General features: G+C 47.6%; 3 protein-coding genes across 7 annotated transcripts in view; 1 reads left to right on the top strand and 2 right to left on the bottom strand.

The window, feature by feature from the left end:
- LOC144169635 (major facilitator superfamily domain-containing protein 12-like) overlaps nucleotides 1-21,692 on the bottom strand; it is a 58,768-nt gene extending 37,076 nt beyond the window's left edge. The window contains exons 1-2 of one of the 4 annotated variants that reach the window (XM_077698898.1): nucleotides 20,722-21,692; nucleotides 19,957-20,118 (exon numbers count right to left, since the gene is read on the bottom strand). The gene's annotated coding sequence lies outside the window, so the exon portion shown is untranslated. Of the gene's footprint in view, nucleotides 1-19,956; nucleotides 20,119-20,430; nucleotides 20,564-20,634; nucleotides 20,657-20,721 lie in introns of those variants that run through there. The other 3 variants (XM_077698897.1, XM_077698899.1, XM_077698900.1) reach the window with 3 other exon arrangements.
- On the bottom strand, nucleotides 10,621-13,920 carry LOC144168438 (uncharacterized). Its single transcript, XM_077697426.1, has 2 exons — nucleotides 12,402-13,920; nucleotides 10,621-10,670 (listed from the first exon to the last, which is right to left on the bottom strand). Exons 1-2 carry the CDS (start codon nucleotides 13,918-13,920, stop codon nucleotides 10,621-10,623), a joined length of 1,569 nt encoding a protein of 522 aa, XP_077553552.1.
- A 1,181-nt stretch (nucleotides 21,693-22,873) lies between the features above and the next one.
- On the top strand, nucleotides 22,874-25,680 carry LOC144169634 (polyubiquitin-C). 2 transcript variants are annotated; one of them, XM_077698895.1, is made up of 2 exons: nucleotides 22,874-23,031; nucleotides 23,829-25,680. In XM_077698895.1, exon 2 carries the CDS (start codon nucleotides 23,839-23,841, stop codon nucleotides 25,666-25,668), a length of 1,830 nt encoding a protein of 609 aa, XP_077555021.1. In that variant the 5' UTR covers nucleotides 22,874-23,031; nucleotides 23,829-23,838; the 3' UTR covers nucleotides 25,669-25,680. The 2 variants fall into 2 exon arrangements, with proteins under 2 accessions (XP_077555021.1, XP_077555022.1); XM_077698896.1 differs by lacking the exon at nucleotides 22,874-23,031 and adding an exon at nucleotides 23,059-23,204.
- The last annotated feature ends 1,273 nt before the right edge of the window (nucleotides 25,681-26,953 follow it).

The raw sequence follows: 26,953 nt of genomic DNA, 5'->3' as shown, positions 1-26,953 counted from the left end.
AAGAATGTCGAAGTACAACAACACTCATACGGCCCATACTTTCAATACAGACCTCGAAGTTTTGGAAAGAATGTCAAAGTACAACAACACTCATACGGCCCACACTTTTAATACATACCTCGAAGTTTCATCCTTGTTTACAAACAAAATTACCCTACACTAGTGTTTGGCAACAAATGTTTTGATGTACACAAAAGGCTAGCCTTCAACAAAGCTTCCAAGAAAACTATCCATCAACTTCAGATGAATGTGGCATTTAAGTACAGCCAATTGTTCCAAACGTCTGTTCATCTTCGCGGTGCACGAAACAAGCCATGTGCTGCGGCACTGAATACCCAAAAAGCAAGATCATTAGCTGACATTACTTTTCGGAGACCTCCAATAGGATGCATGCATGGCCTCATGCTCCTGACAACATAGATCAACTCTCACCAAGAAAGGCAGCATGCAAACCGAATTGCAGAGTAAAAATTAAGGATCGTGGAATATTGATTTCATACCACAAAAAAGTCAGCAGTTATGTTCAACATCTACATATGTAGTCTGCGTGCCCTCCTTGCAACTTAGCAGTTAATACATTTTTTGCCTTTGGCATAGCCTTTGTCACTCACTATGTCTATAGAGAGAGAGAGAAGTTTTATTGAAATGAGAAAACACAGAAAGGTCGGCCTGATGGTAGTATATCTGGCCAGCTATTCTGTGTGTGGGGAGGGAAAGGGGAGGAAAGAGCGAGGATAGAGGACGAGAGAGATGAAGATGGCGGAGAAATAAATAAATGGCTATTTATAGAAGATGCCTATACCGATACTGTGCATGTGTTAAAGTTAAGCCGAACGGGCCTCAACTACAATATGTCTGAGAGGCCGCTGCTGCGCAGAAATGTCAGCACAGCTTTAAATGCCTTGTGGGAACGCTTCGTGTCTGTCCAAGGTCCCAGCAGCACTTCCTCCGACACCACACGACAGTCCAAACAGGCCAATGTTCTCGCTAATTGTTCTCGAGGATGCGCATAGCGTGGACAGTGGCAGAGAACATGCCAAACAGTCTCTGGTACATGGCATGTCTCACAGTGGGGGTCACTCGTAAAGCCAATGAGGTGCTTGTAGCGATGGGTAAAGGCTACGCCAAGCTGTAGTCGGTGAAACAGCGTGGTGTAGTTTCGCTGAATAACAGGAGGTAACCGAAACTTGCAGTCGGGGTCATAGTAACATCATTTTTGGAGTTACAATTCAGATAGGCATTTACCCCTTTCAGACACCGCTCTCTATTTCCCCCTACAAAAAATTTGTGGTTTCTATGCTCTGTATCTCACCAAATAAGATGAATTGGCAGGTTATTGACCCCAACACAACCTTTTCTTTTTTTACAGACATGTACAGAATTGTATACATAGCGTCACAGAGGTCAGGACAGTCAAGTAGCACTGAATATTTCCACGTACATTGATATTTGTGCGAGATGCACTGCTTCTATATTTTTTATGGTCACAAGTCTTGAGAAAATGAGGAGAAAGAGTTGAAAAAGGTCGCCCGCTGAAGTCGTCACGTGTGTTGCCATTTTGTTTGTTTACGGTTGTAATAATCTTACTAGCCGCCAGATGGTCCCAAAATCTTCATTGTTAGACGAAGGCTACGAAGACGAAGGCCACGAAAACTTCCAGTTTTGGTATTTCTTTTTGTAAAAAAAAACCTCAGGATTAAAATGTACACAGTTGTGTACATAGCGTCTGAAAGGGTTAAGAATGACAGGTCTGTAATTATAGCTGTCGTGAAAATGTCTTCATTATCAGAGCAACATGTTTGGTGATAGCCTTCACATCATAACAGTTGCGGTGGTGTCAGCTGCACTGAGCACCTGCCTCTCTGCTCGCTGTGCGGCGTTTTGTCCCCTTGCACCTCCTTTTGAAGCGTACTTCCTGGGGAAGCCACGACTTGTAGTTGTCACGAGGCAGATGCCTCCAAGACCATTTCAGTAGGGACAGCACAAACGAATCCAGTGGTGCGATTTTGTCCTCTCCTTGGTCGACTGGTTGCCGCAAATCATGCCACATACCACCCGGGGGATCGGCCAAGAAGGCATTTGCCAAACTACACAGCGATCCAAGTAAAATTTAGACACCAAATTTTTTCTAATCAAATGCACCTGCATGCCTCCAGTGGTGTGATTGTATCCTCGTTACCATAGTCATGATCCTTTTCCCATTGCATCATTTCTTATCTCGTTTTTTTTTCTGTGCCCTTGTTGGTCCTACATAAACGTTATGAGCGTAAACATGCTTTGCTAATTCAGTAATTAGCCTATTATTCCTCCTGCAAGCCTCAGTACAAGTTGTGGCAACCAACGGGCACGGTGGCCTTATTCAACAAGGATGTCCGTATGCAGTGGCTAATTACCACATTGCACACCTGACGGAGACAAGAACGAAGTGGACAATACCTTGGGAAATACCTTCAATAAATTGGCCCACCCATTGTCTGTTCATCTAATATCATTCGGAGCAAAAGTACTGGGTGTTTGCCGCAGGGATCTTTGCTGCACTGTACACTCACATTTCTGAATCTCTCCGTCTACTGTGCTAGACGCTAGAGTGCGATGGCGGGCTCCTCTATAAAATGTGCCAGCGCCTGCACTCGCTGCCTTCCCGCTCACTGCTTCTCCTTCACTGCCGTATCTTCTTGCTTTATTTCTTTGCGTACTTTTCATGGCTCTCCTTTCTATCCTTTCTTATTCATTAGTGCTGATTTTATAGTTGGTGTGTTCTCTCTCCATCCGTACCTCATTTTCGGGCAGTCTACTTATCTTTTTTTATTCCTGTTTATATTCACTTTTTCCCCTAATTGTGCTGTTCAAGTGCATTCTTTATATTTCTTTTAATCCCAAGCCCACTGTTTTCTCTAAGTTAGCACCCTTTCCCTGGCTACTACCCCTGAGTGGGTATGAGCCATTCTCCTGGAACCAACCAGCGAGCTAGTGCACTGCATTACCTGCCTAGGATCGAACCTTGTAGACGGGACTCCCAGTAAAGGTGTGCTTTTAAATGCAGAGCATTTCAGTAACTCACGATGTCACCCACGTTGACGTCCGTAGTCGTAGTCCGCACCCCTCCCCCTACACTATATAAAAAAAAATACTATCCGGCCCCTGGTTTCGATCCCTCGACCCTGCGGGCGGAACGCAATGTGCTCTACCCACTGCGCCACAAAGCCGACACAGAATGGGAGGCTACGAACGCGCCTTATATCCTTGACTCATTCAAACTATGTCAAGAAGCTGCTGATACAATGCATTCACTACCACCAACTCCCCAAACACTAAACGTTAACGCAATACACCCACCCCCTATGCGACGCATTTACTCGAGTCCCCCTCGCGGGGAGATGGGCCCAATTTTTTAGCCTAGTCGTTACGTGTGCACTTTGAACAACTTCCAGGGACTTCCTTTGTGATGCGCTTCAGCGCCGTCGCCGGTATAGCCCAGTGGCAGAGCGCTGGTCTTGTAAACCAGCGGTTGTGAGTTCGACCCTCACTGGCGGCTGCTTTTCTGAGAAACTTGGCATCATTCTTGGGAACCGCGGCTGGATGCTACCCTGGTACCACAAAGTAATCCGCTTTGAAGTCGGAGGCCACAACCAATTTATGAGGTCTACCTTTCGCAATTTAGAGACAAAACTCGGTCAAGATGCGTACTCGACTCGCATTCCGTAGGTTACGGGTTGAAATCCCAAACCTAAATTCACCCAGTCTCCTTAACCTTTAAGTTTTAAATTTCACGCTAATGTGACGTGGTATGTACAAGTGGCACAATATGGGGCAATTTTAAGAAGTTACAAGTGTGTCACCACTCAAGTGATGTGGTCAAACGATATCAGAAAAATCACTGCAAAGTGACTGGGGAGCTGCCACTGCTGCATATGTTATCGTTAATATCTAGATTATTTGTTTGACATTTTTGGTAAAATCTCTATCATTATCAGGACAAAGCAGTCTTTGTAACGAATCAAACTGACTGCTTTGTGGCCCCTTTAACAAGAAGAAAATTAGTGGGAACAGGCCACTAATGTGTGTCGTTAGCTTGCCTTAAAACTGATTTTACGCATAGGAGTGATGCAGACCATAAATGGTCAATTTAATTGAATAAAACACTAAACTTGCACACAGCCAACAACAACATAGCTAGGAGCAGCAGGCATGGTAGAATCTGACAAGAAAGGACACACCCGAACCGAACAGCTTCGCTGCAGCCACAACATGCAGCATAGTAAGCAACTGCGCATGCCTGCGTGCATGCTGGAGTAAAAAGGAGCCTGGTGGTCAAAGGCACTGCACCAGCTTGCACTGCAACAAGACGCCTAAGTTTAGGCTTCTAAAGGAAATCTTGACTAGCCCGAACCCTTTTACTAGGTCACATCTACAGTGCATACACCACCGTGTAGTGCATTCTCACTGACTTAAAGGAGCCATGAAGACAAAATACAAGTTGGTTTCATTCGAAAGATTTCGTGTTTTATAGCGTCCCCAGCGCTTGCGCGGCAACAAATGATGCCGTATTCACTGAGAAATTAATCAATTCAGGTTAAAATTTTTATTCTTCCGCCAAATCGTGTTTTGGTGACGTCTACAATGAAGTCATAACGGCGCGTCCACAAGCAAACTTTTACTGTGCCGTTCGGCTCCACAGCCTGCTTGCTGTCAAACCTCCCAGGTGGCGCTAGCGTACTCAGCACTTCGCCGTTGCTTTGTTTTTGACCATATTTACACCTGGATTGTTTTTGTTACGGTAGAAAGTAATCGCTTCGTGAAACATGGGGTATGCTTAACAAATAGGGTCACAAAAGGCAACGTCCCTTACGTCATTCGGCCAGTGTCGTACAAGACAACTCTAAAGCGTCGGACTGTTGTACAGCTAAAACAAGCGTAGTGCGCCCAGTACCAACAGCAGTGCGCATTGGTACTTCTATACGTACGTGTATTTTCGTAACTTTTGTTGTTTACCGCACCATTCTTACTGCTGTAAAATAGATATGCATTGCATTTAGGCGCCAATAGCTCACTCGGCAAGCATATAAGCTCTGCCTAAATTGCGTTTGCTTTTGCCGGCTTCAGCCAATCGCACAGCTGGGTTCATATGACATCATAGGTTCTGCTGCGGTAAATGAGCTGGTGGGTCGCATGGCCATTCCCCTTTTCCATAATTATATAGCTTATTTGAGCGACGAGTACGTTAAAAGTGGTGTCAGTACGATTCTAACGAGGCCACCTTTCGAATAAACCAAACTTGTGTTTTGTCTTCATGGCTCCTTTAAGCATCAACTGAACATGCTTACAAGAACTACACCTACAAGAGTACATCTAATCAAATTAGAGAAGCGTAGTAGCAGCTTCAAAAGCAAGCACCCAGTGAACAAGTTGATTGATGCAAAACAGAGGTACTAAAAGAGGAAATAGAGAGGACACATGTGGGATAGCTGATGGAAGTTTACACTAACATGAACAAACGAATCGCCAGCTGTGAATTCTGTGCTGGAGGCTACAACTCAGGCACTGCGAGCAACCAGTCCACTGACAGCAGATGAGACTGTCGGCCAGCCGGGCACAAGCAACAAGGCCTTGAACAGCAGAAAAACGCGACGAAATAGGATACCAAGGCTACCGCACACACATTACTTTTGTACTTTGGTGTCTCAGGATCAGAGAAGTCGTGTTGTACTTTTTTTTTGCCTGTAGCCAGTCTGGAGGCTTCACTTTGAAGCACTAGATATTGATTGATTGATTGATTGATTGTAGGGTTTAATGCGCCGACGCAACGCAGGCGATGAGGCGCGCCGTAGTGGAGGGCTCCGGATTAATTTTGACCACCTGGGGATCTTTAACGTGCGCCGAAATCTCGTACACATGAAGCACTAGATATGCTTTTGCAATTTACTCTGCACTGTAACCACAAAAGCAGCTTGAAATTTCACCCAGTTCCCCCAAGTTCGTACTGTGCCAATTCCGTCGCGTCTTTATATGGAGGAAGGTTTTAAGCCGGCAGCACTAAATACACTGTTTATGCATCAATGTACTGGAGACTTCATAAGGTGCCATGAACCTTGTCTGTAGGAATAAATACTCAAAACAACAGTACACCAACACTATTGAAAACCTACAGAAAATCACCTCACTAGAAACTAAACATTATTGGGAAAATTCCGCCTGTTAAGGTGCACTAAATGCCAAATGAATGTTTTAATGCGCCGAAGTTAGATAGCACTAACAGCGAAAACTTGCAGACCATCCCAATTTCAATTTAAAGCACTCAACCTAACAGCATACAAGCTGTTCAGAAATGCTAGTTTGGATTCATTGGAAGCTCACCTGTTCGGCTCTTCATGGAACAATCAAAAGCACAGCCCCCTGCGACACTGATCTATGTTAGGTTTATCAGAGAGTCAATCTCTAGGAACATGAGGACACTAGCTTGGAAGGATTTTTAAGATTTGCACAATGTGGTAGTATTTGCATGAAGTGTAATTGTGTAAACTGAACATACAGTGTTGTCCCTCCCCACGTCTAAAGGAAATGCGTTTGCTAGGGTGGTTACAGCCACGAAGATGTTTTTGATTTCTTCTATGAACTAGCGTTCCCTGCACTAAACGTTCATTAAGATTAAGAGTTATGGCCTAACCGAAACAGCCTCAGAGCTCTTTAAAGCTTAAAAAAAAAGAAGGGAGGTGGTCTCAGCCATTCCAGTTAACCATGCAGGACTCGTTTATGCGTTGCATACCTTTTGAATCAACCCTAAAGAGCGCATTAAAATTTTAATGCAGATAACAGGTGCTGTAGCTCTCAGCAACAAAAGGTGCTCTAATTTATAAGGAAACAACGCAAGAATTTTTTTACTTCTTTTTGCATTTTGTAGCATACGTTATGACATAATTGTGAGCAAGGCAGTAATGATTGTTAGCAGCAATTGTAGACGACTGCGACCACATGCATGCATTGATAGCACGTGGGCAGGCAGCTTTGTTTAGCCGATACTATTAACAAGCTCTGCAAGTATGCTAGCATTAATACGGTCACAAATTGTAATAATGAGAATTCTGAGGCCGCAACACCTACAGTTGTGAGAGTAATTTTCAACTGCATTCATCATCACCAGCCTATCTACACCCACTGCAGGGCAAAAGCCTCTCCCCAATTAGCCCGGTCCTGTGCTAACTGCGACCAATTCATCCCCACAAACTTCTTGATCTCATCTGCCCATCTAACTTTCTGCCGCCCCCTGCCACGCTTGCCTTCTCCAGGGATCACTCTGTTACCCTTAATTAGCAACGGTTATCTTGCCTTCTCATTACATGCCCTTTCCACGTCCATTTCTTCTTAATTTCTACAAATATGTTCTACTAAAGTATGTTATTTTAACTTGCTCTCGTGCCTATTAAAGTCTGCTCACCTGTTCTTCCAGCTTGTACAGCACAACTCCACCGTTCCTACTATGGCTGCAACAGCAGCAATGGTTGAAAGAGCGAGCTGCAGTGCATCCTCCTGCCCCCACGCATTTTGAAACCGTATCAACTTGCAAGGCCACCAGACCACCTCAGATCACATTCCCGCATAAGGTGAAATCACACAGGAGGCAACGTGACAACCAAGGATGGAGACACCATCAGACCAAAATGTAACTTCCCCATCACAGCACTTACGACACTTGCCTCTCGTGTTATCACAAGCATGACGAGACAGGAATGCGACAGCATGACCCACATGGCAGCGTGCACATAGCAACACGTGCGTCATGTGACCGAAGGAGTAGAAATACCCAACTGGCAGCGTCAGCTGCTACAGACAAAGGGCTCGTTTTAAACCACACCAGGCACGGAATAGGCAAAAGCTGCACGTGACAAGGCACGCTGGCATAGAAAATCTTTCCTCCTGCAAGTCTGCGCAGATAATCATTTATTATACTGGGCACACGTCCGCGTAAATGAAAAGGACTTGGAACAGTCATACTTGGAGCTCTTAATTTTTTCAACAATTGCAAGCAGCGTACAAAGATATGGGTACATCTGTCAGGAACGGAAGCCCTCCACTCAATGTTAGTAGTGTTCACCTCCAGATCGTTGTGCTAACAGCCTGTACTTTGCACTGTGGTTGGTTTATTCATAAACCTACCATTGCAGTATAGAACTTTTGAAATTCAACGACACTTATTGTTTTCCAAGCTTACAATGCATCCATTTGCAGTAGCTTTTGCCATTATCAGTGTCAGGACATTGCAAGTGAAGTGCGACAGCAGCCATCAAGTCGTGACAGAACCATAAAAATCTCTTCGATTTGGCCAGCATTCCTGCATTTTTTGTCTGCTTTTGCACTTCCTTTCACCCTGGACTCTCTGAACCCCGAATAAACTTAAAAGGAAAGTTCAGGTGTCGCATGTTGCGCTAAACAAAAAAAATTGAGGAGCTGGGTACTGCACTACCTGAATTCAGAAGGCGCAGCCAAATCAAAGCCACCGTGAATCACCAAACAAGCGGAAGAAAAAACTGAGAAATGACGGACTTCAAAAAGATCCATGACCCACGTCTTAAGTGAACATTATCAGCAATGCCGGAACCAAATATTACGTAGCATCATCAATTAAAGTTTATACAAAGGTTGGTGTGAGCTATACTGATAAGGCAATATCTTTAATGCAGTGAAATTGTATGTTGTTGTGAAAAACAGTGTAACGAGAAACTTATTGAATGGCTCGAGACACAGAATTGACTGAAAAAACAATGTTGCCTTATTTCTGCCGTCTTTGCTGCTTTGCGAGTCCACCTAAAACAGAAGGCAGGAGCTTTCCTTGAAGAGTTGTAAACTTTACTGGCATTTACGCTTCCCACAAAGGCAACAGCCTACTTTGCCACGAAATGCAATATTATGCACATGTGCCAGTTATTTTTCGTATTGTTGCTAGACATATCGCAATTTACAATTCACAACAATTGTTGCTTTGCCCGTATTTCTAATTATGTATATTACACACTGGTTGGGAGCAACAACTCAAATTATAAATCACAAATTTTTTTTTTTTATTTTGAGCATTTGTTGGCACGAGTATTTTCAGAGTACTGATCAGCAGCCATTGCAACAGCCCATGTGGACTTCCGCTGATTGGGACAAAGCATCTTATCACCTTGTCAGTAATCACTGAAGTTTTCTCATCAGTCAATACAAGGTGTGACCAAACTCTGGCTAGCTTCCAGTTGTGCAGATTGTGAAACACATCCTGGATACGGTACATCAGTGGTTCTCAGCCGTGTCTGCCCTGAGGACCCCTTTTCGGCTTGCGAAAGTGATGGGGGACCCCACGATGAAGCATATGTTGATCAGTGTCAATTCCAAACAATTTGTACTCGCAGCTTACATCGCCCACACACTTATCCGATGCCCGCCTTTTCTGTTTGACGTTAATGATGATGCGCCCCATAACGGTAAACAATTTGCTCTTGAATCTAAAAGTCTTCTAAGCCTATTCTGTGTCTGTTTTTTCTCAGAGCTGGCGTGTTGTGCAAAAAGTAGGTGTTAAAATATGTGTTACACGGAGAAACGAAGCAGACACGTAATGCAGCGAAGCCACGTTTTTGCAGTGCAAGAAAAAGCTGGCAAAACCGAGAAAAGAATGGCGGGTGTACAAGTTTTGAGGGAGGCTCGCAGACTCCTGAAATGTTCTCGGGGGGTCCGCAGACCCGCATTTGAGAACCCCTGCAGTAGATGAACTGATGCAATTGTGAGGTTGTGTGCTCGAGGACATCAAAGCCAAATGTCATTTTTCTGAGAACAGCAGAAAACTCAATCGCACTGCATACCTTGCACCCTCTCCTAGAGCCATTTGAAACCCTGCCACCTTTTGTCACAATTGCGTATCACAAAACAGAGGTTCCTGCTACTGGTCAGCTCTTTTTTCATAGACATATATCACCCTTAATAGATAGCAGCACAAAATAAGGCACAGACGTAGACAAGATGACAATGACAAGAGATAGCAGTGCCATACTTGCCTTGTTTCCATCCCAGTATTTTGCGCTGCGACCTTTTATGTACTAACCCGCCGACTTTGCTACGTTTGATTTCATCCAGAGTACCGTGAATTGTCATGCTTGCGTGCCGTTATGCTAATCTACGCACTTTTTTAAAAGCATCCTGAACATCTTGTCGCAAGCCCATGTATGCACCTAATGGAAAGGAACTGTAGATTGTTGGGTTGAGCAACTCATCTGTTGGTCACAGCGGTGCGTGTGAACACTTTCCTTTGCTCTGTAACCGCACTTCCATACAAGTGCAAACACTGGAACTATGGAGACAGATCTTCAAACACATGAACTGCGTATTACTGGTAGCTGCCTTCGCATACACTTGGCATGTCTGCAACATTCCAGAAACTGATGCATTTGCTCCGCTAATGCATCAGCCACATTGACAGCACTGATGCAAAGCGCGGGACCCCTGTAATTGAACTTAAGTGCTCAGCATAGCACACAAGATTCCATTCATATTTAAAAATTGTGCGAAAATTGCCCATACACAAGGGCGCTGTGGTTGTGACTTGAGCGCTGGCCTCAATAACTTACTTTGCTGTGCACACGAGAGATTTCATCGTCATCCCAAGAGGTTTTCAAGAAAGATCAGAGAAATGGAGGAGCGAACCCCTGCAGTTGTACGAAGACTGGTACAGAGTCAAGTTAGCTGCCTCCAACAAACGTGCCGTAACTTCCACGGCATTAGAAATGGCGCCGGGAAGCAAAACAGAAACAAGAAGTCTTAAAGGGACACTGAAGTGAATTTGTCAAGCTCCCGTTTTTGCTTGCACTGCGTAGACTGGCTCAAATTAGCACACTTTTCATCGTTTATCCGGTTGACAAATCGGTAATTATTTTACAAAGCGCGAAAGAAGAAAAACTACCATGCGCGGTTTGCGGCGGCCGCACCAACTAAGGCTGTGACGTTGAGAGGAGGGGCGCCGTGATTGGACGATGCCCAAGGTTAGCAATCACACAAGTTTCGGTTTCGGTTCTGTAAAACATAACCAATGGCTTTGTTGGATGGGCATTCTCAATATCTCAGTAATCATCGTACCGCGCTTCTGCCATGTTGTCGGCTGTAAAATGCACAAGATGAGCCTCCCAGGACGGCTTGTAGTCGTAGCATTCACTAGCCGAGACATACACAGTGCGTGAACGCCCTCCGCGTACCCGCAGACGCCCAAATGTCATGCGCTTTCCCCCCATATTTGGAGCTTGCCTCCCTCATGCCTTTATCGTAAAAAGCGTGTTCGCACCAGGCCAAGGGTCTGTTCATTCTGGCCTGTGCCCACTGCCTGCAAGCAGTCGGTGCTTATGGCAACAGCACGCCAACGAGAACTCGCTAGCGCGCCAGTGCCAGCCTGCGCGCGTTTTGTGAACTAGTTCGTGTAGCCATGAACGTTGCGGCCCCAAAAAAGGTGAACTCAATATAGAAAACATCGGCGGAAAACAAAAAAGTTAACTTACAAAAAAAAAAGCACGTACCGGCGGGGATTCGAACTCGTGACTCGCAAAATATTTGCGGTGAATTCCTAGCGCCCCAGACTGCTAGGCTACGGAGCGGGACACAAATGCTTTGCTAATATAGGGTATGATACGAGTCGGGAAAGCCGATCTTCAGGGTTTATTGGCGCCGTGGAGAGAGCGACGCAAAGCCGTGCATGGTCGTTCAAGCGCAGCGTTCCGAACTCAATCACGAGCGAACGTGCCAGCACGCATCGCTGGCGCGTGAACGTGCCACTTCGTTGCCGGCGTCTCTCTCATCATCATGACTGTACATGTTGGCGGGATATTCGAAATCCGCAACATCCTCCGCGCCCACCAAATGCTCACTCGCATAGATACAAAGGCAGTCACAATATTTGTATAGTTAAGCACTTTCTCTAACGCACACTAGCTGCACTTGCCCGGTCCTAGTGTTACCGCTGTTTTCTATTACACTTTACCGATTGTCCAAGTTTCTAAAGTGTTACAAACATATTGCTGACGCCGTCCCTCTGTAACGGGGAAACGAGTGTCGCCGCAGGTTGCACCTTAACACAGGGGCAGGTTTTGCAGCGTCGGAGGATCTTCTTCGCACATTGTCGGTGTCTTGAACTACCTGGGCAGCCTTGCGTCTTTCAGCAACAATATTGCTGACTCCACGATGAGGAAGTTGCTTACGAGCACTGTTAGTTAGGTGGGTACAACGCAGATCTTCTGGCAGTTGTACCACGCGCCTTTCTTCTTCCGGGGTCACGCTGAGATTCAGTCCCTGTTTAAGGTCGTTCTTCCAGGAAGAGGCTCCGAAAGCATATAAGGATGCAGTATAAACGTCACGAAATCGAAGGGATCCTGACTCCTCTCGGAGAACCTCACGGTGAGGCATGTAGCAGGCATGATCTGAGCCACACGTTTCCTTTACAACTTTTTCCGGGTGGTCATCCTTCTGGTATTGCCTCACAGCCTTTTCGAAAGGTCTTATGTCCTCTTCTTTTGAAGAAAGTTTCCGAGGTACTCCGTGAAGTCTCGAAAGGGCAATCTTGCCATCGTCGTCCATGGAGACCGGTGTGGACTTCTGTGGGACTTGTGCCTCATAGCGTTCTTTTTGAAACACAGTTGAGTCGGTGGATCTACGTACGAATAGTTCACTGGGACGCAAGTTCGGCGTGTTCATAAGGCCAACTGTGTCTACCTCCCGAAACCGCCAGAGGGAGGAAGTGAAGTCTTCATTCTCGTGCGCGTCCGTGCGGAGAACGCACACAAGGCTGCTGCATTTGCATTTGTCGCTATCGTCCAGGGATAACGCTCCTTGTAAGGTCCATCCCATGCCTGTATTCACAGCGACTATAGCAGGATTCGCTTCTTCCCTCTGTACCTGGCTTGTTTTTGGAATGAACTTCCAGATCTGGTCGGATCCAACGAGAAGGCTTACTCCTTGCTTGAACTCTATTCCTGGGAAAGCAATGGTGTCAGCCAATGGCTTCCCCTCGGAGACCAGGTGTTGCAGAAGCGTGTTGCCCTTCGGTGCTTCAGCCACGTCTTCACAAATGAAAGGCACGACGATGGCGTCGACCTCAGCAGACGTGCTGTCATGTTGACTGCGGAGGGTCGCTCTGACAACTTTAAACTTCTTGGTACCTCCAGATCGGCTGAAAGCACTGATGGCCAGATCGACTTCTCCGATTGCAGCTAACTTGAGCTCAGAGGCGACGTCTTGTCGGATGAAAGTCCGCTGGCTGAAATTGTCAAAAATTCCACGGACGTAGCAGCAATGCGACGATGCCATAATCCACGCCCGGAACGTCTGTAGTAGGACGTCGCTGGAGAGTCGCGAGATGGCTGGTTTGCGCGTGTTGACGTGCATCGCTGCATGTCGCGTTTCTGCAGCCGATTCGGATGGTTTCCGAGCGCGGTGAGCAGTGCACATCGTGGTAGCATGTCGTCGCCTACATGCCCCACACCGGACCTTTCTTCGGCACCTCCGTACGAGATGTCCCTTGGCAGTACATCTGAAGCATCGGCCGTCACTTGCTAGGCGAGTTCGCTTGCCGGCCAAAGGGATGTCGCTCGGACATTCTTCCGTGCTGTGATCTTCGGCGGAGCAGAAGAAGCAAGACGAAGTCTGTGCCTTGTTGTGCAGGACGGCAGCGGTAGGAATAGACTGCTGCTTCTTGGGCCCTCGGTCAGCCTCCTCACTTCGTTGAGGCTTGCTGATCTGGAAGCTTCTTTCCCTGCACTCTACTTCCACTCGCAGGAAAGACAGCAGATGTTCTACGTCCTGGGCAGAAGAACTCTGACTGCTCGTGGAAGCGGCGCTGGCTGCAAGGCTCTGCTGTTTGAAGTAATCGACAATAATGTCGCCAGGTATCACCTTTAAAAGGACTTCATTTAGCATTGCCGCGTAAGAAGAAATGCCAACGCCCAAGCTTTCCAGTCCTCGCCGGTTCGTTTGCACGTGGTCGTACAGCTTCCTCAATGCGGGCACGTTGCTGGCTGAATCGACAGGCCTGAGCTTCCGCAGATTTTCAAAATGCTTCAGCTCGATCAATTTGGAATTCCCAAACCGATTCTTCAAGATATTAAGAGCATCTTGATAACAGGACTCTGTCACTTGCAGGCCCGCAACGGCTTCAGCAGCAGCTCCGTCAAGAAGCGAAAGCAAGTAATGAAAGCGGTCAATATTGGACAGCCTGGGATTCTCGTGAACGGAATGGCGAAACATGTCCCAAAAAGGTCGCCACCGCGTTATAGCTCCGTCAAAGCGCATCAGCTCTAGCTTCGGGAGACGTGCTCCAAACTCACGAGTCGGTGGTATGGGCTGTCCGGTAGACGTCGCAGCCCGGCGGTCTCCGCTGGCGTCATCAAATGAAGAAGCAGTCTGGAGCGTCGAAGATGACCTCAACATCTCCATGTGATGCTCGAGTAAAGCCAGTGCGCTGGTCGCTGCGTCGTCATACTCCATGACCGAAGCGTAGTCTTCGGCTGCCTGGTCGTCGGTCAGGTGGGCTTCGAGTTCGGCGTTGAGCGCAGACAATGCTGAATTGCTCGCTCGGAGACGTCCGTGAATGACACGAAGGGCGGAAAGGTCCAACTGCTGAGACTGTAGCAGCTGGTCCACCTCGCTGATAATCTTCGTGTTCATAGCCCGCCGTGACGCGCGCTTGTTCTTGGTACGTTCCATGCCGGTCGTAGCTGAAGAAAAGGCTCACCCAGCTCGTAAAAAGAAGGCTCGCCGCGATGCTGGCTTGCTTCCCGAGTTTTCGGCACCAGTGATACGAGTCGGGAAAGCCGATCTTCAGGGTTTATTGGCGCCGTGGAGAGAGCGACGCAAAGCCGTGCATGGTCGTTCAAGCGCAGCGTTCCGAACTCAATCACGAGCGAACGTGCCAGCACGCATCGCTGGCACGTGAACGTGCCACTTCGTTGCCGGCGTCTCTCTCATCATCATGACTGTACATGTTGGCGGGATATTCGAAATCCGCAACAGGGTATATATTGTACAACCGGTTTACACTTTTATTTAGTTTTGGCCTTTCAAGCCGCTTAGGTGACTATTTGTTGTACTGCGATCGTGCAGTAAGCGTCGCCCGAGTTTCCACAGTAGCTCACGTCTAGCAATTGCATTTCGTAGACGGAAAAGCGTTCGCAGATGCTGACCGCTGTGCTTGTTCGCCCAGCGCAAAAAAGTGCTTCCCGCGCCCTAGTTTTACGCTGTACGGTAAAAATAGCAGTTGATTTTATTTGCTTAGTACCTATATTGACTTCGCTGACTCTTCTCCCGCCTTCAAGAGGCCTTATATTTTCCTACTGGCGTACCAGTCAGCGAAGCGTCGCATGTGCAGCGCTTGTGTGAAGCGACCTTGACTTGGAGCTAGATACAGTGTACAAACAAACCAAGTAAAGAAAGGCACATTCTTCCATTCACAAACGTGTCCTGGCTTCGTTTCAACTAAGCGAACGAATTGCGACCAAGCAATTTTTTTTAACCTCCTTGATTGCGACGACCCGCCGGCGGCCGGCGGACGAAACGCTGGGCCGACTGACTCTGTCGGCCGGGGAGCCGTGCAGTAGCGCAGCCGTGGCGCAGCCAATTGCCAGCTCATCCCCTCCTGACGTCACACGAAAACGCCGCAGAAAATGGGCGAGCGTAAAGAGAGGAGGACAGCGTTTTCGAATTAGTTTTTCTACTAAATAAAATCGCGTAAACGCGCCTAGAGTGGTCGAAACATGGCCTGGGGACTCCGGACTACAATTTGCGCTAGTAATACCGCAATGTTTACATATCACTTCAGTGTCCCTTTAATGCACAATGACTCTGAATACTGATTGCATAAGCAAAATTATAGGAGAAGACTGCCTTTAAAGGGGCACTGTAGTGGTACTGATATATGGTTTCTTTGTGCCTGGGGGCACTATGAAAGTTAGTTATTGCTGGCACAAAACGGCTTTCCAAGATTTGCTGAATGTAGCAGGTACTTTTTGTAGTATGCCTTTTTTTATGCTGCATTTTTGAAAGGGGCCATGCAGACAAAACACGTTTGGTTCATTCGAAAGATTGCCTTGTTAGAATCATACTGACACCACTTTTACGCATACTTCACTCAAATAAGCTATATGATTGGGAAAAAAGGGAATGGCCATGTGACCCATTTGCTCAATTCCCGCAACAGAACCTATTATGCCCTGCTGTGCGATTGGCTGAGGCTGACAAAAGCAAATGCAAATTAGGCAGGTCCTATAAGTTTGCCGAATGATCATTTGCACGTAAACGTAATACATATTCATTTTACAGCAGTAAGAATGGTGCTGTAAACAATGAAAGTTACGAAAATACACGTAAGCATAGAAGTACCAATGCGCACTGCAGTTGGTACTGGGCACACTATGCTTGTTTTAGCTGCACAGCAGTATATCACTTTGGAGTTATCTTACACGACACTGGCCGATTGTTGTAAGCGACGTTGTCTTACGTGATCCGGTTTGCCGAGAATACCCCATGTTTCACGAAACAATTACTCTCTACATTAGCAAAAACAAGCCAGGTGCAAATACGGTCAAAAAAAAAAAAAAGCAACGGTAAACAATGGTCCATAGATGAATATGGTAGCCCCATTTGGGAGGACTGACCTCAAGCAAGTTTGGAGGGCCGAATGACGCAGTGGAAGTTTGTTTGAATACTCGCCCTCATGACTTCATGGCAGACGTCACGAAAACACGATTTGGTGGGAGAATCAAAATTTTAACTGAAATTGATTAATTTCTCTGAATACGGCAACATTTGCTGCCAGACAAGTGCTGGGGGCACTATAAAACACGAAATCTTTCGAATAAAACGAACTAGTATTTTGTCTGCACGACCCCTTTAAGGATAAATATTCAATGCTTTAACTGCTGCAAGTGAGAAGAGGCCAGTCAACAGCAGCGATACTGCATACGACATCACATAAGCACACAAAGAATGCCTCGACTTGTGCAGAAAAGCCTGGTAAAAAATAATCTGAGTAGGTTTTTAAGTTTGGATGTGTGCATAACAGTAATGCTTAGCTCAGTTATTTTGTGGTGACCTAATCTGAAAAGTGGACACTGTTATAGTATCCCCCATTTTAAAAGTTTCAGAATGTGAAAAAGAGTAACTGACCGACGACCATGCCTCTCGGTAATGCGAATTTTGGACCACTTGTTGAGGAAATTTCATTTCATGATACAGCATAACAAAGAACGAGACAGAAAAACACAGATGTACATGTACAATTATATAGCTTGTATTCACTGGCGAGGCATGCACGCAGGCAGGCAACCACGTGAGTGCACCGTTACTGGTTACGTCGGGCTCCACGGGATGGCGGTACTTGTCCGTGCTAAGCCCATGATCTCTGTTGGATGTTCCAAACTCTACCCCACCAAATGCAAAGTAATGCCTCGAGTCCAATGTGACTGTGATTAATAACGTCTCTGTTGACACTACCGTTGAGAAGCGGGTCGAAACTGAGCAGACTACGCACGCTGGTGTTTTGTTTTTCTTCGGTGTGCGGGCGCAGTGGCACAAGCCACGCCATGTCCGTGGCGCATCGGCCATGTCCGTGGCAGTTTCCAGTGTGGCCAAGCAAAGAAATTGACAGCTAAACGTTTTAATGAATATCACCTATAGCATTCAGCATCGTTTGGGCCAGACATTTAGCAGCAGCTGCAGATGCACTTGTACCTACTTCATCACCCACTGCTCAGAAATAACTGCGCTATGCCATGATCCATTACAACTGTATTCGTAGAAGGTAACGAGGAAGGCCAACTGTACTGAAAATCTCGACCTCTTGAAAACCCTATTTCCATATGGTCAGCCTAAAAAAACAAACGCAAAACCTGACAGCTTAAACATGCGCGTGCACGGCGCTAACTACTAGCAAGAATGGAGATTTTAAAACCGAAATTGAAAACAGCGTGGCCGTTACATCCAGGCTGAAGTGAAGCTACAGCCAGTGAGCGAGCGGCCGGAGCAAACCTGCGCCTGACAGCCCTCGTAGAAGCATGCCCAGCAATGCTCGATTAGTTCTCATGGCTAGTTGGAGGACCACGCACCTGGCCAACTGGCATGTCACTTACCCTTCATGGCTGTTTTTGTGATCCACAGGCAGGTGCAGAGCTGTCTGTGGCGGAGCTACTTTAGGCACCTCTGGTTAAAGGTACTATCGGCGTCAAATGAAACGCGAACACGAAAATATGAACATGAACACACAAATAGCGCGATTTCTTTCCATGCAAGCCAAAACGACGCGTGGCTTGGTTACAAAAACAAAGGTTAGGAAAAGTGGATTTCCAAACATACCAATAGCAAGCCATTATATAAATTCTACAAACAGCATTTTTCAATTTTGCACGTTCTGGTTCATATTTTCGTGTTCGCGTTTCATTACTGCACATTCAAAATAAATTTGGCCAAGGTAAAATTAGAGTGCAGTTGGCCTTTAATACAGTGGAGTAAAGCCTGTGTGTGGAGCGACTGCCTCTGCAATCAGGAGAGCTTGGGACACTTCGCACCGCCACCAGGCCTAGTCTTGGAATGTGCGTTTCACAGCAGCCACTACAAACAGTGCCACAGCGGGGCAGCACCTTCGCCTACCCCCCCAACCCCAACGTATGCTTTTCCTCTCCTTTCATCCTAACTCTCCCCATAGTACCACTGCACCTTCTCCCTTCACTTTCCCCGGAGACCCCTCTTCACTACGACCTAGGCAGCGATCTTTGTTCGCTCCTATCGTTTGGTTACGTTGACGTTGAGCGAGCCAGAAACAGGCTGCTAAAGAGTTGCAGGGGCACTTTATTGAGGGGCACAGCCACGTCACACCACAGTATTTACTTAATCCAACCTACAGTGAGGCATTGTGGCTTCCAATGCAGTTTCCACAGAAGCAGAGGGGAGTAGTGAGAAAGGGTGTGAAGGTCTCTCGTTATTAAAAAATGACACAAGCCTGACAAATAAAATTGCCTCAGTGGCTCCATTTTAAGTCACTCAATTTGCATTGAAGGACTACATTTTTTGCAATTAAAACTGAGAAATGGTGATATTGATTGATTGTATAGGGTTTAACGCGCCGACGCGACGCAGGCGATGATGAGGCACGCCGTAGTGGAGGGCTCCGGATTAATTTTGACCGCCTGGGGATCTTTAACGTGCGCCGAAATCTCGTACACACGGGCGTTTTTGCTTTTCGCCTCCATCAGAAAAGCGGCCGCCGCGGCAAGGAATCGAACCCACATCCTCGTGCTCAGCAGCACAACGCCTTAGCCACTGAGCCACCGCGGCGGGTGAGAAATGGCGATAACCACACTTGCTGCAGAATTAGCAGAGCTGACAAGCTGGAGGTTATGGAACTCAAAACAACTGTGGAGACATATGTTATCTTCACTGCAGCACTTCAATAAATCGACTTTTTATGCAGCTTGTTCCACCTTTCACTCTGACTATCATCCTTGGTCTGTGCTCTAGTTTTCATCGATTCATCTCACAGCTTTACAAAGCAGCAGTTTTCCTTGCACGGTACTGTTCATCCTAGAAAGGTATCATACCGTGTGCACCAGCAAGAAAACATGCTCTCGCGGAGCAGAAAGCACAGTGGATCACGAAAAACAATGTGCCAAGCGAAGCAATGGGCCATTTGGACCTGCACTCTCAGATTTCAAACTGTTGTAACTGTGTTGCTGTATTCAGCATACTTGGATAGGGATGAGTTCTCTTTCACTTGAAGCTGCATACTACTGGCCCTGTAGTATTGCAGAAAGAGGTACAGTACCAGTGATGAATTAAACGCCTGAAATGACTCAAGCAAGGTAATGTTTGAAGCCTGTTTGCAAATCCCTTTTACACTGCGTGTGTTGTGCAGGAGAAATTGACACGACACTGCTGACTTCGTTGTTCAAGGACTAAGACACTCACCGCATTCGGATGGGGAGCCAATTCTGAGCAGCACTTCTCCGGTCTTGTCAAGAGTCGCACCGATGACTGACCCATTCGGCAGAGGCAGTTTTAGGCAGCCCATGGCTAGTGACGCGTCCACCAATCACCAAAATCTCTTCGGAAGGCGACCACGGGCATATCCTGCACCCGGAAAGAGAAGCCACGGTGTTTTAATCTTATCCCCGCGAAACAATGGCACAGCTCGGCTTGCCACGGTGGCTCCCCTGTTCAAATACACCATACACTCGCGCGATAGGAGAAGATCGCACGTTTCTGGAAACACGGTTTAGAGGAAACGTGCGAATCGCGAAGGCTACAGAGAAGAGCATTGCGCGATAGCGCGAGCTCTGCGTAAGCGCGCGGATCACGAGACCAACCAAGATTTGAACAAAGAAAGCTGAGACAGTTTGGCTGGGCGTAGCACAATCGCGTGAGAATAGCAAAACAGGTTACATCATCCCATGAGGCGAACTTCGCCCGTGTGGATGTCACGTTTTCGACCCCGATGAGCGTTTGAGGCGCCGGCGGGCCCCACTGATACGACGAATTACCGAGCGCTGTGTTCATAACCCAAGTCGATTAAACCATGCGGTAAACGAATGCCTCAAGTGCTAACAACCGTGGCAATCCGATACTACCGGTTAAATGACACGCAACTGAGCGGCAACAGCTGCGCAGGCAGCTTGCAGTTGTAGCAGTACGACTTCACCGCAACTGAACGGACTGAATGAAAAGGATAGAGACCTTCAGGGTTGCCGGAGGCTACGCCGACATCATTTAACAGCATGCACGAGTCTATTCGCATCAGAACAATATCGAGACATACTTGCGTCCCTGGCAGCCCCGGTGCCAGTCCGAGCAAGGCACTGACTGAGATGAATAGGCTTGAAGCACGTCGAGAGGGCCTACCGTCGATGGGGGTGTTTCTCTTCCGTCGTGATGAGGCGATGTTGGAAGCGTCGCAACGTAACCAGCTCGCGGTGCGATTCCTCGGGAAACGTGGTCTAGCTTATCAGCCGTTATCTATCAAAGACAGCTTTCATTCAAAGTCGTAGCAGACGACATTGCAAAAGGGGGTGGGAGAGAAATGATCGGTGATTGGGAAACACCACCACGTTTCCCGCCGCGCACGCGCGTAGCTTGCAGTGTCCGATGCGAAATGGAATCATCCGCATTTCGTGAAATAATTGTTTCGGTTCGGAGGTTGTTGTAATGGTGCATTTATTTTTTTTAATCTGCCGTAAAAACATGCGTCGAATTGCGCGGGATAGGGCCGTAAATAACGTGGACGTATTAACACCCAGCCGTTTCTCGTTTTTAACGAATAATGAGCTGTGATCAGGTGTTTTGGTGATTCAGAATTTTGGCGCTTTGGTTTCATGAACTGATTCACGCCCACCGCGCGCGGACGCAGCTGCAGCGTTTAATCAGTGTGGCATTGTTCCAGACGATCGCTCAACGAAGCACGATCACGCGGAAGTGAGTCACCATACCAATGCAATGCTCCGTGCTATTGCAGAAGAGCGCTGGAAACCTTCAGGCCTTCAGGGTGTTCGTTTAAATAAACGAAGTCCTTGAACACAGTACCACCGAAAAAAAATGGACAAAAAATGCCTACAGTCTACGTTGTGGACGTGGTTGTACAGCGAGAACGACGAATGCACCACGCAAAACACCAGTGACAGGAGCGCTGTCAGACACAAAAGACGACTCGTTTGCGATTTAGTGCACTTCTCGGTTAATTAACTGAATGAAACTTGGGAGGCCAACGGCTTTATTCTAGCCTACAAACATACGGAATGCTGGTTTCGCGGTGGCGTTGTGATGCGGTTGTTGCGGCGGCTTATTTTACTTGTAGTAAAACTGCGATTCATGGCACCTGTCGAGATCGAACATATGACGGTTATGTAGTTGTTTGAGTGGTCTAACGACATATAACTAGTTTCGGGTTAAACACGAGTTACAGCTGTTTCCTGTAGCCATTCTCCTCCAGTAGCACACAGATGGGGATTCCGAACTCAGTCTGAAAACACCGTCGTGCTAATCGCACTGCAGACTCCAAATCTAAGGCGTATTTTTTCGCTTTGACTGGAGGTGAGCTGCGTAAAATGCGACACTCATTTCAAAAGTCATTTCAATCCAAATTGCGAAGACAGAAAAACAAAGTTGCACTTCCATCACCGCAACCCGTTGCGCCGTTGCAAGAGCTAGCGGGACGTCAGCTGACGGGTTGTGACAGGCCTCAAGGAATGGTCTGTCGCAAGCCTTTCAGGAAACTACCTGGCAGACTCGTGACTTTTCTACGCTTTGCGCGAACCATCGACCTTGATGACGCCAACCACGTTGTTTTTATTTTTGTACTCCTCACCTCACCCCCCTCCCAAGAACTGCAATGCAGCAGTGAAAAAAAGACTGAAAACTTCCTCTTTGTTCCAAGTCCACGTTCGTCGCCCTTCTTTACTACCCAGCCATTGACCCTCCGCGTCATGCAAAATAGTTCGCAATAGATTCTGTGTCCGGCGCATTAAAACAATACTATAATATTCTCAGTGCACCTTTCGAAATATTCTCACGTATCGAAAAGTATAAAATTACAATAAAACTGATATTTAGTGATATTAGTGTCCTTGAAAGCCTTACACCGTTACTGTTTGAAAACGGCGCTCAGCGTGCGGAGTAGCACACAGAAAAGTTCGTCAGCAGAAAGTAAAAACAAAAAGACTTAAACAGCTCTTTTAGGTTAAAAAAATAAAGCTAAGAATTTGAGTTATTATAGAGCATTAAGTTTTTTACAAATTATAAATATTCCTTAAAAAAAACGCAAAGTGACGTCAACTAGATTGTTCTCGAAAACCGCTACGCAATCGAACGTGCGTCAGTCGAGCACTCTGATTGGTGGGTATTGCCAGAACTGTGTTGCTGTCTGGCAGTTGGCCAATCAGAAGCTGCGGCGTATTCTTTCCCAGCCTATTTAGCCTTTGTGCCCGCCGGGGACCTCATTTCGCATTTCGGCTCTGCCAGCAGGTTCTTCTGCTTCGAGCTCGTACAGAAGTGGTAAGTCTTAGTTGATTTTTCTGACCGTGAGCGCTTCGGTGTGTGAAGACGAAGTTGTGCCGGGCGTGCCCTCGCGGTGCTCGCGCTGTTCGCGCAGCCATTGCGAGCGTTCGAAATTGACAGCCAGTTCCTGCCGGACACGGACCGAGAGCGACCTGGTTGGGTTCTTGGCGGTAGGCGCTGTAGGGCACCCCTCCCAATTCCTTCAAAATCGCCAGTTTGAGGCTTTCCCTGTGCTTGCCGTCTGTAGCTCGTCGGTTGTAGCCTACCCGTAGGCCTTCGCAGGTTTGCGTTCCGATTTTCCTATGCCTCGCGAGTCCAGAGTTGGTTAGGCCTATTGTGTTCTCGCCCGACTGCAGTAGGAGCGAGCCGACCTCGCAGTAGGTTCGAAGGCCTTCGCTCGGCTTGATTTAGCGATATTTGTGTTAATCAGCTTTCGCTTGTCAGTTTAAACCTTCCCAATTAGTTCGCGCAGGATTTCGTTTCGTATTGTCATCGCGTTCCGAATTGCTAGGCCTTTCTGTGTTGGCGCTTTAGTTGAGTAAGACGATTGCCTCCAGTACTGTATCCTTAGCCGATGGCTTTACTTGCGCGGCGTTTCTAGTGTTTCGGTCGACAGTTTTTTTTTTTTTTTGTCCGTAGGCGCGAGTTCCCGTTTTTTTTCTGAAGCTTGTTACCGCAGGATGCGCGTAGTGGAACGTCCTTTAGGCCTAGTCGCCATGTTTGCTCAGAGGCCAACACCCCTGTTGCGTATAAGTGTTTCTGATTCCTTAATTTTTTCGTTTTTTTCTCTGCAGGTCAGCAATCATGCAGATCTTCGTGAAAACCCTCACTGGGAAGACCATCACGCTCGAGGTGGAGCCGAGCGACACCATAGAGAATGTCAAGGCTAAAATTCAGGACAAGGAGGGAATCCCCCCGGACCAGCAGCGTTTGATTTTTGCGGGCAAGCAGCTTGAAGATGGCCGCACGCTGTCGGACTACAACATTCAGAAGGAAAGCACCCTCCACCTCGTCCTGCGGCTGCGTGGTGGCATGCAGATCTTTGTCAAGACCCTGACGGGCAAGACGATCACGCTGGAAGTGGAGCCCAGCGACACGATCGAGAACGTGAAGGCAAAGATCCAGGACAAGGAGGGGATCCCCCCGGACCAGCAGCGTCTCATTTTCGCCGGCAAGCAGCTCGAAGACGGCCGCACCCTGTCGGACTACAACATCCAAAAGGAGTCGACCCTTCACCTTGTCCTGCGACTGCGCGGAGGAATGCAGATCTTCGTGAAGACCCTCACAGGCAAGACCATCACTCTCGAGGTCGAGCCCAGCGACACAATCGAAAACGTGAAGGCGAAGATCCAGGACAAGGAGGGTATCCCGCCGGACCAGCAGCGTCTCATTTTCGCCGGCAAGCAGCTCGAAGACGGCCGCACCCTGTCGGACTACAACATCCAGAAGGAGTCGACCCTCCACCTCGTCCTGCGACTGCGCGGAGGCATGCAGATCTTTGTGAAGACCCTGACGGGGAAAACGATCACGCTGGAAGTTGAGCCCAGCGACACGATCGAAAACGTGAAAGCAAAAATCCAGGACAAGGAGGGTATCCCGCCGGACCAGCAGCGTCTTATTTTCGCTGGCAAGCAGCTCGAGGACGGGCGGACGCTGTCCGACTACAATATCCAAAAGGAAAGCACCCTCCACCTCGTCTTGCGGCTGCGCGGTGGCATGCAAATCTTCGTCAAAACTCTCACGGGCAAGACCATTACCTTGGAGGTCGAGCCCAGTGACACGATCGAAAACGTGAAGGCGAAGATCCAGGACAAAGAAGGCATCCCGCCCGATCAGCAGCGACTGATCTTTGCCGGCAAGCAGCTAGAGGACGGCCGCACTTTGTCGGACTACAACATTCAGAAAGAATCCACGCTGCACTTGGTCCTCCGTCTGCGGGGCGGTATGCAGATCTTCGTCAAAACCCTCACGGGTAAGACCATCACCCTCGAGGTCGAGCCCAGTGACACGATTGAGAATGTGAAGGCGAAGATCCAAGACAAGGAAGGCATCCCGCCCGATCAGCAGCGACTGATCTTTGCCGGCAAGCAGCTCGAGGACGGCCGCACCCTCTCCGATTACAACATCCAGAAGGAGTCTACGCTGCATCTGGTCCTGCGACTCCGGGGCGGTATGCAAATTTTCGTGAAGACTCTGACCGGCAAGACGATCACCCTCGAGGTTGAGCCGAGTGACACCATCGAAAATGTGAAGGCGAAAATCCAGGACAAGGAGGGCATTCCCCCGGACCAGCAGCGTCTGATCTTCGCCGGCAAGCAGTTAGAAGACGGCCGCACCTTGTCTGACTACAACATCCAGAAAGAGTCCACCCTCCACCTTGTCCTGCGACTGCGCGGTGGGATGCAGATCTTCGTCAAGACGCTCACGGGCAAGACCATCACGCTGGAGGTCGAGCCCAGCGACACCATCGAGAACGTCAAGGCCAAAATCCAGGACAAGGAGGGCATTCCCCCGGACCAACAGCGACTCATCTTCGCCGGCAAGCAGTTGGAGGACGGCCGCACCCTTTCCGACTACAACATTCAAAAGGAGTCCACGCTCCACCTCGTTCTCCGGCTCCGCGGTGGCCAGTAGGCGGCAAGCACTTTCTAAATTGGAACAACTTTCTTCTGCTCCTTTTTTTCTTTAGTAGTCACGCCTTGACCAGCCCCTTTACGGGGCCTTTTTTTTTTTGTTAGGCTTTACCAATAAAAATTGCTCGTCGCGCCACTGCACCCCCGTTTCCTGCTTTTTGTGGTGGGAGTGTTTGGCTGTGGTTTCCACTACTACAGCCTATCCTTCCCCCATTTTAGATAGTGCATGCATTGTCTAACGGTTGCTATCTCGTTGCAAGCGTTAAGATTTAACAGCACTGCTGAACCGCGCGGTAGGAACTGTTCAGAATGCTTGTGGCGTGCGCCTTTGTCACGGTTAAAACAAATGCAGGTAAGCACCTTATTGCGTATGCGGGTACAGCCACGCAGGTACACGAGCGCTGAGCATGCGTGGGGATTGATGCGGGGAGAAAACCTGCTTTATAAAGCCCTGGTGATCCGTTGGCGGAATTGGTCATTTAAGGTGTAAACCTCCCCTACATTTGGTGCATGCTGTTTTTGCAAACGTGCAAGTGAACCCCGACTTGTAATTGAGGGTTAAAAAATGAAGTGATACATGTAAACTAGCACCGTTGGTCATGGTTGCACTAGATCCTGCTGACGACGAAAGTGCAGTGAAAATAATAGCATTGCAAAAATGGATGTTGCGATTTGACAACTTTATTTACAAGTGTCATGGCAGGGCAGTCCGAAGAGTTGCAGGAGTCAATTGTTGCACAATTTGAATGTGGCAGGAGAAACTTCCAACAGTGAGAGCGAGCTGGTAAGTGGGTGGGGGCACTCCAATTCCATCCCAGTTTTATTCCACGAGACAAAACATGAGGCATTGGTGGCTTTGTGGTGCAGCTGGAGTGGCTTGGGAGCCGTGGCGTCATGGAATTTACCCTAAACCGACAGTTTTAGGCTGAGATTACTTCCCTCAGTTATGCAGTTTTAGCAGTCCAATGTTGTATAATTTGTACTGGGATAGTTTTGATTGAACATGAGTTACAGCTGTTTTCTGTGCCCACATTCTTGTAGAAGCTAGCATATTAGCAGCAGATGGGAAATGAGTAGTAAATGAAACTCTGCATGATAAGTCATTTTATAGCCAACTGCACAATTTTTTCTCACAATATCTACATTAGACGCAGAGCCACAGGGCATTCACAAGCAAGTTGGTTTTGCTGTGGAGAGTACTCTACTGATGGACCACGACACAGAAATCCTGAGGAGTTAGGTGATATACAGCTTGCTAACCACCACATTTCATAACTTAATATCGG

Source organism: Haemaphysalis longicornis, unplaced genomic scaffold (assembly GCF_048455015.1).
Source record: "Haemaphysalis longicornis isolate Haplotype H1 unplaced genomic scaffold, Haemaphysalis longicornis Haplotype H1 scaffold_2, whole genome shotgun sequence".
In the NCBI taxonomy this organism is placed as follows: domain Eukaryota; kingdom Metazoa; phylum Arthropoda; class Arachnida; order Ixodida; family Ixodidae; genus Haemaphysalis; species Haemaphysalis longicornis.
The sequence above is the reverse complement of the archived record's forward strand: the minus strand, read 5'-3'. Positions and strand labels throughout refer to the sequence as shown.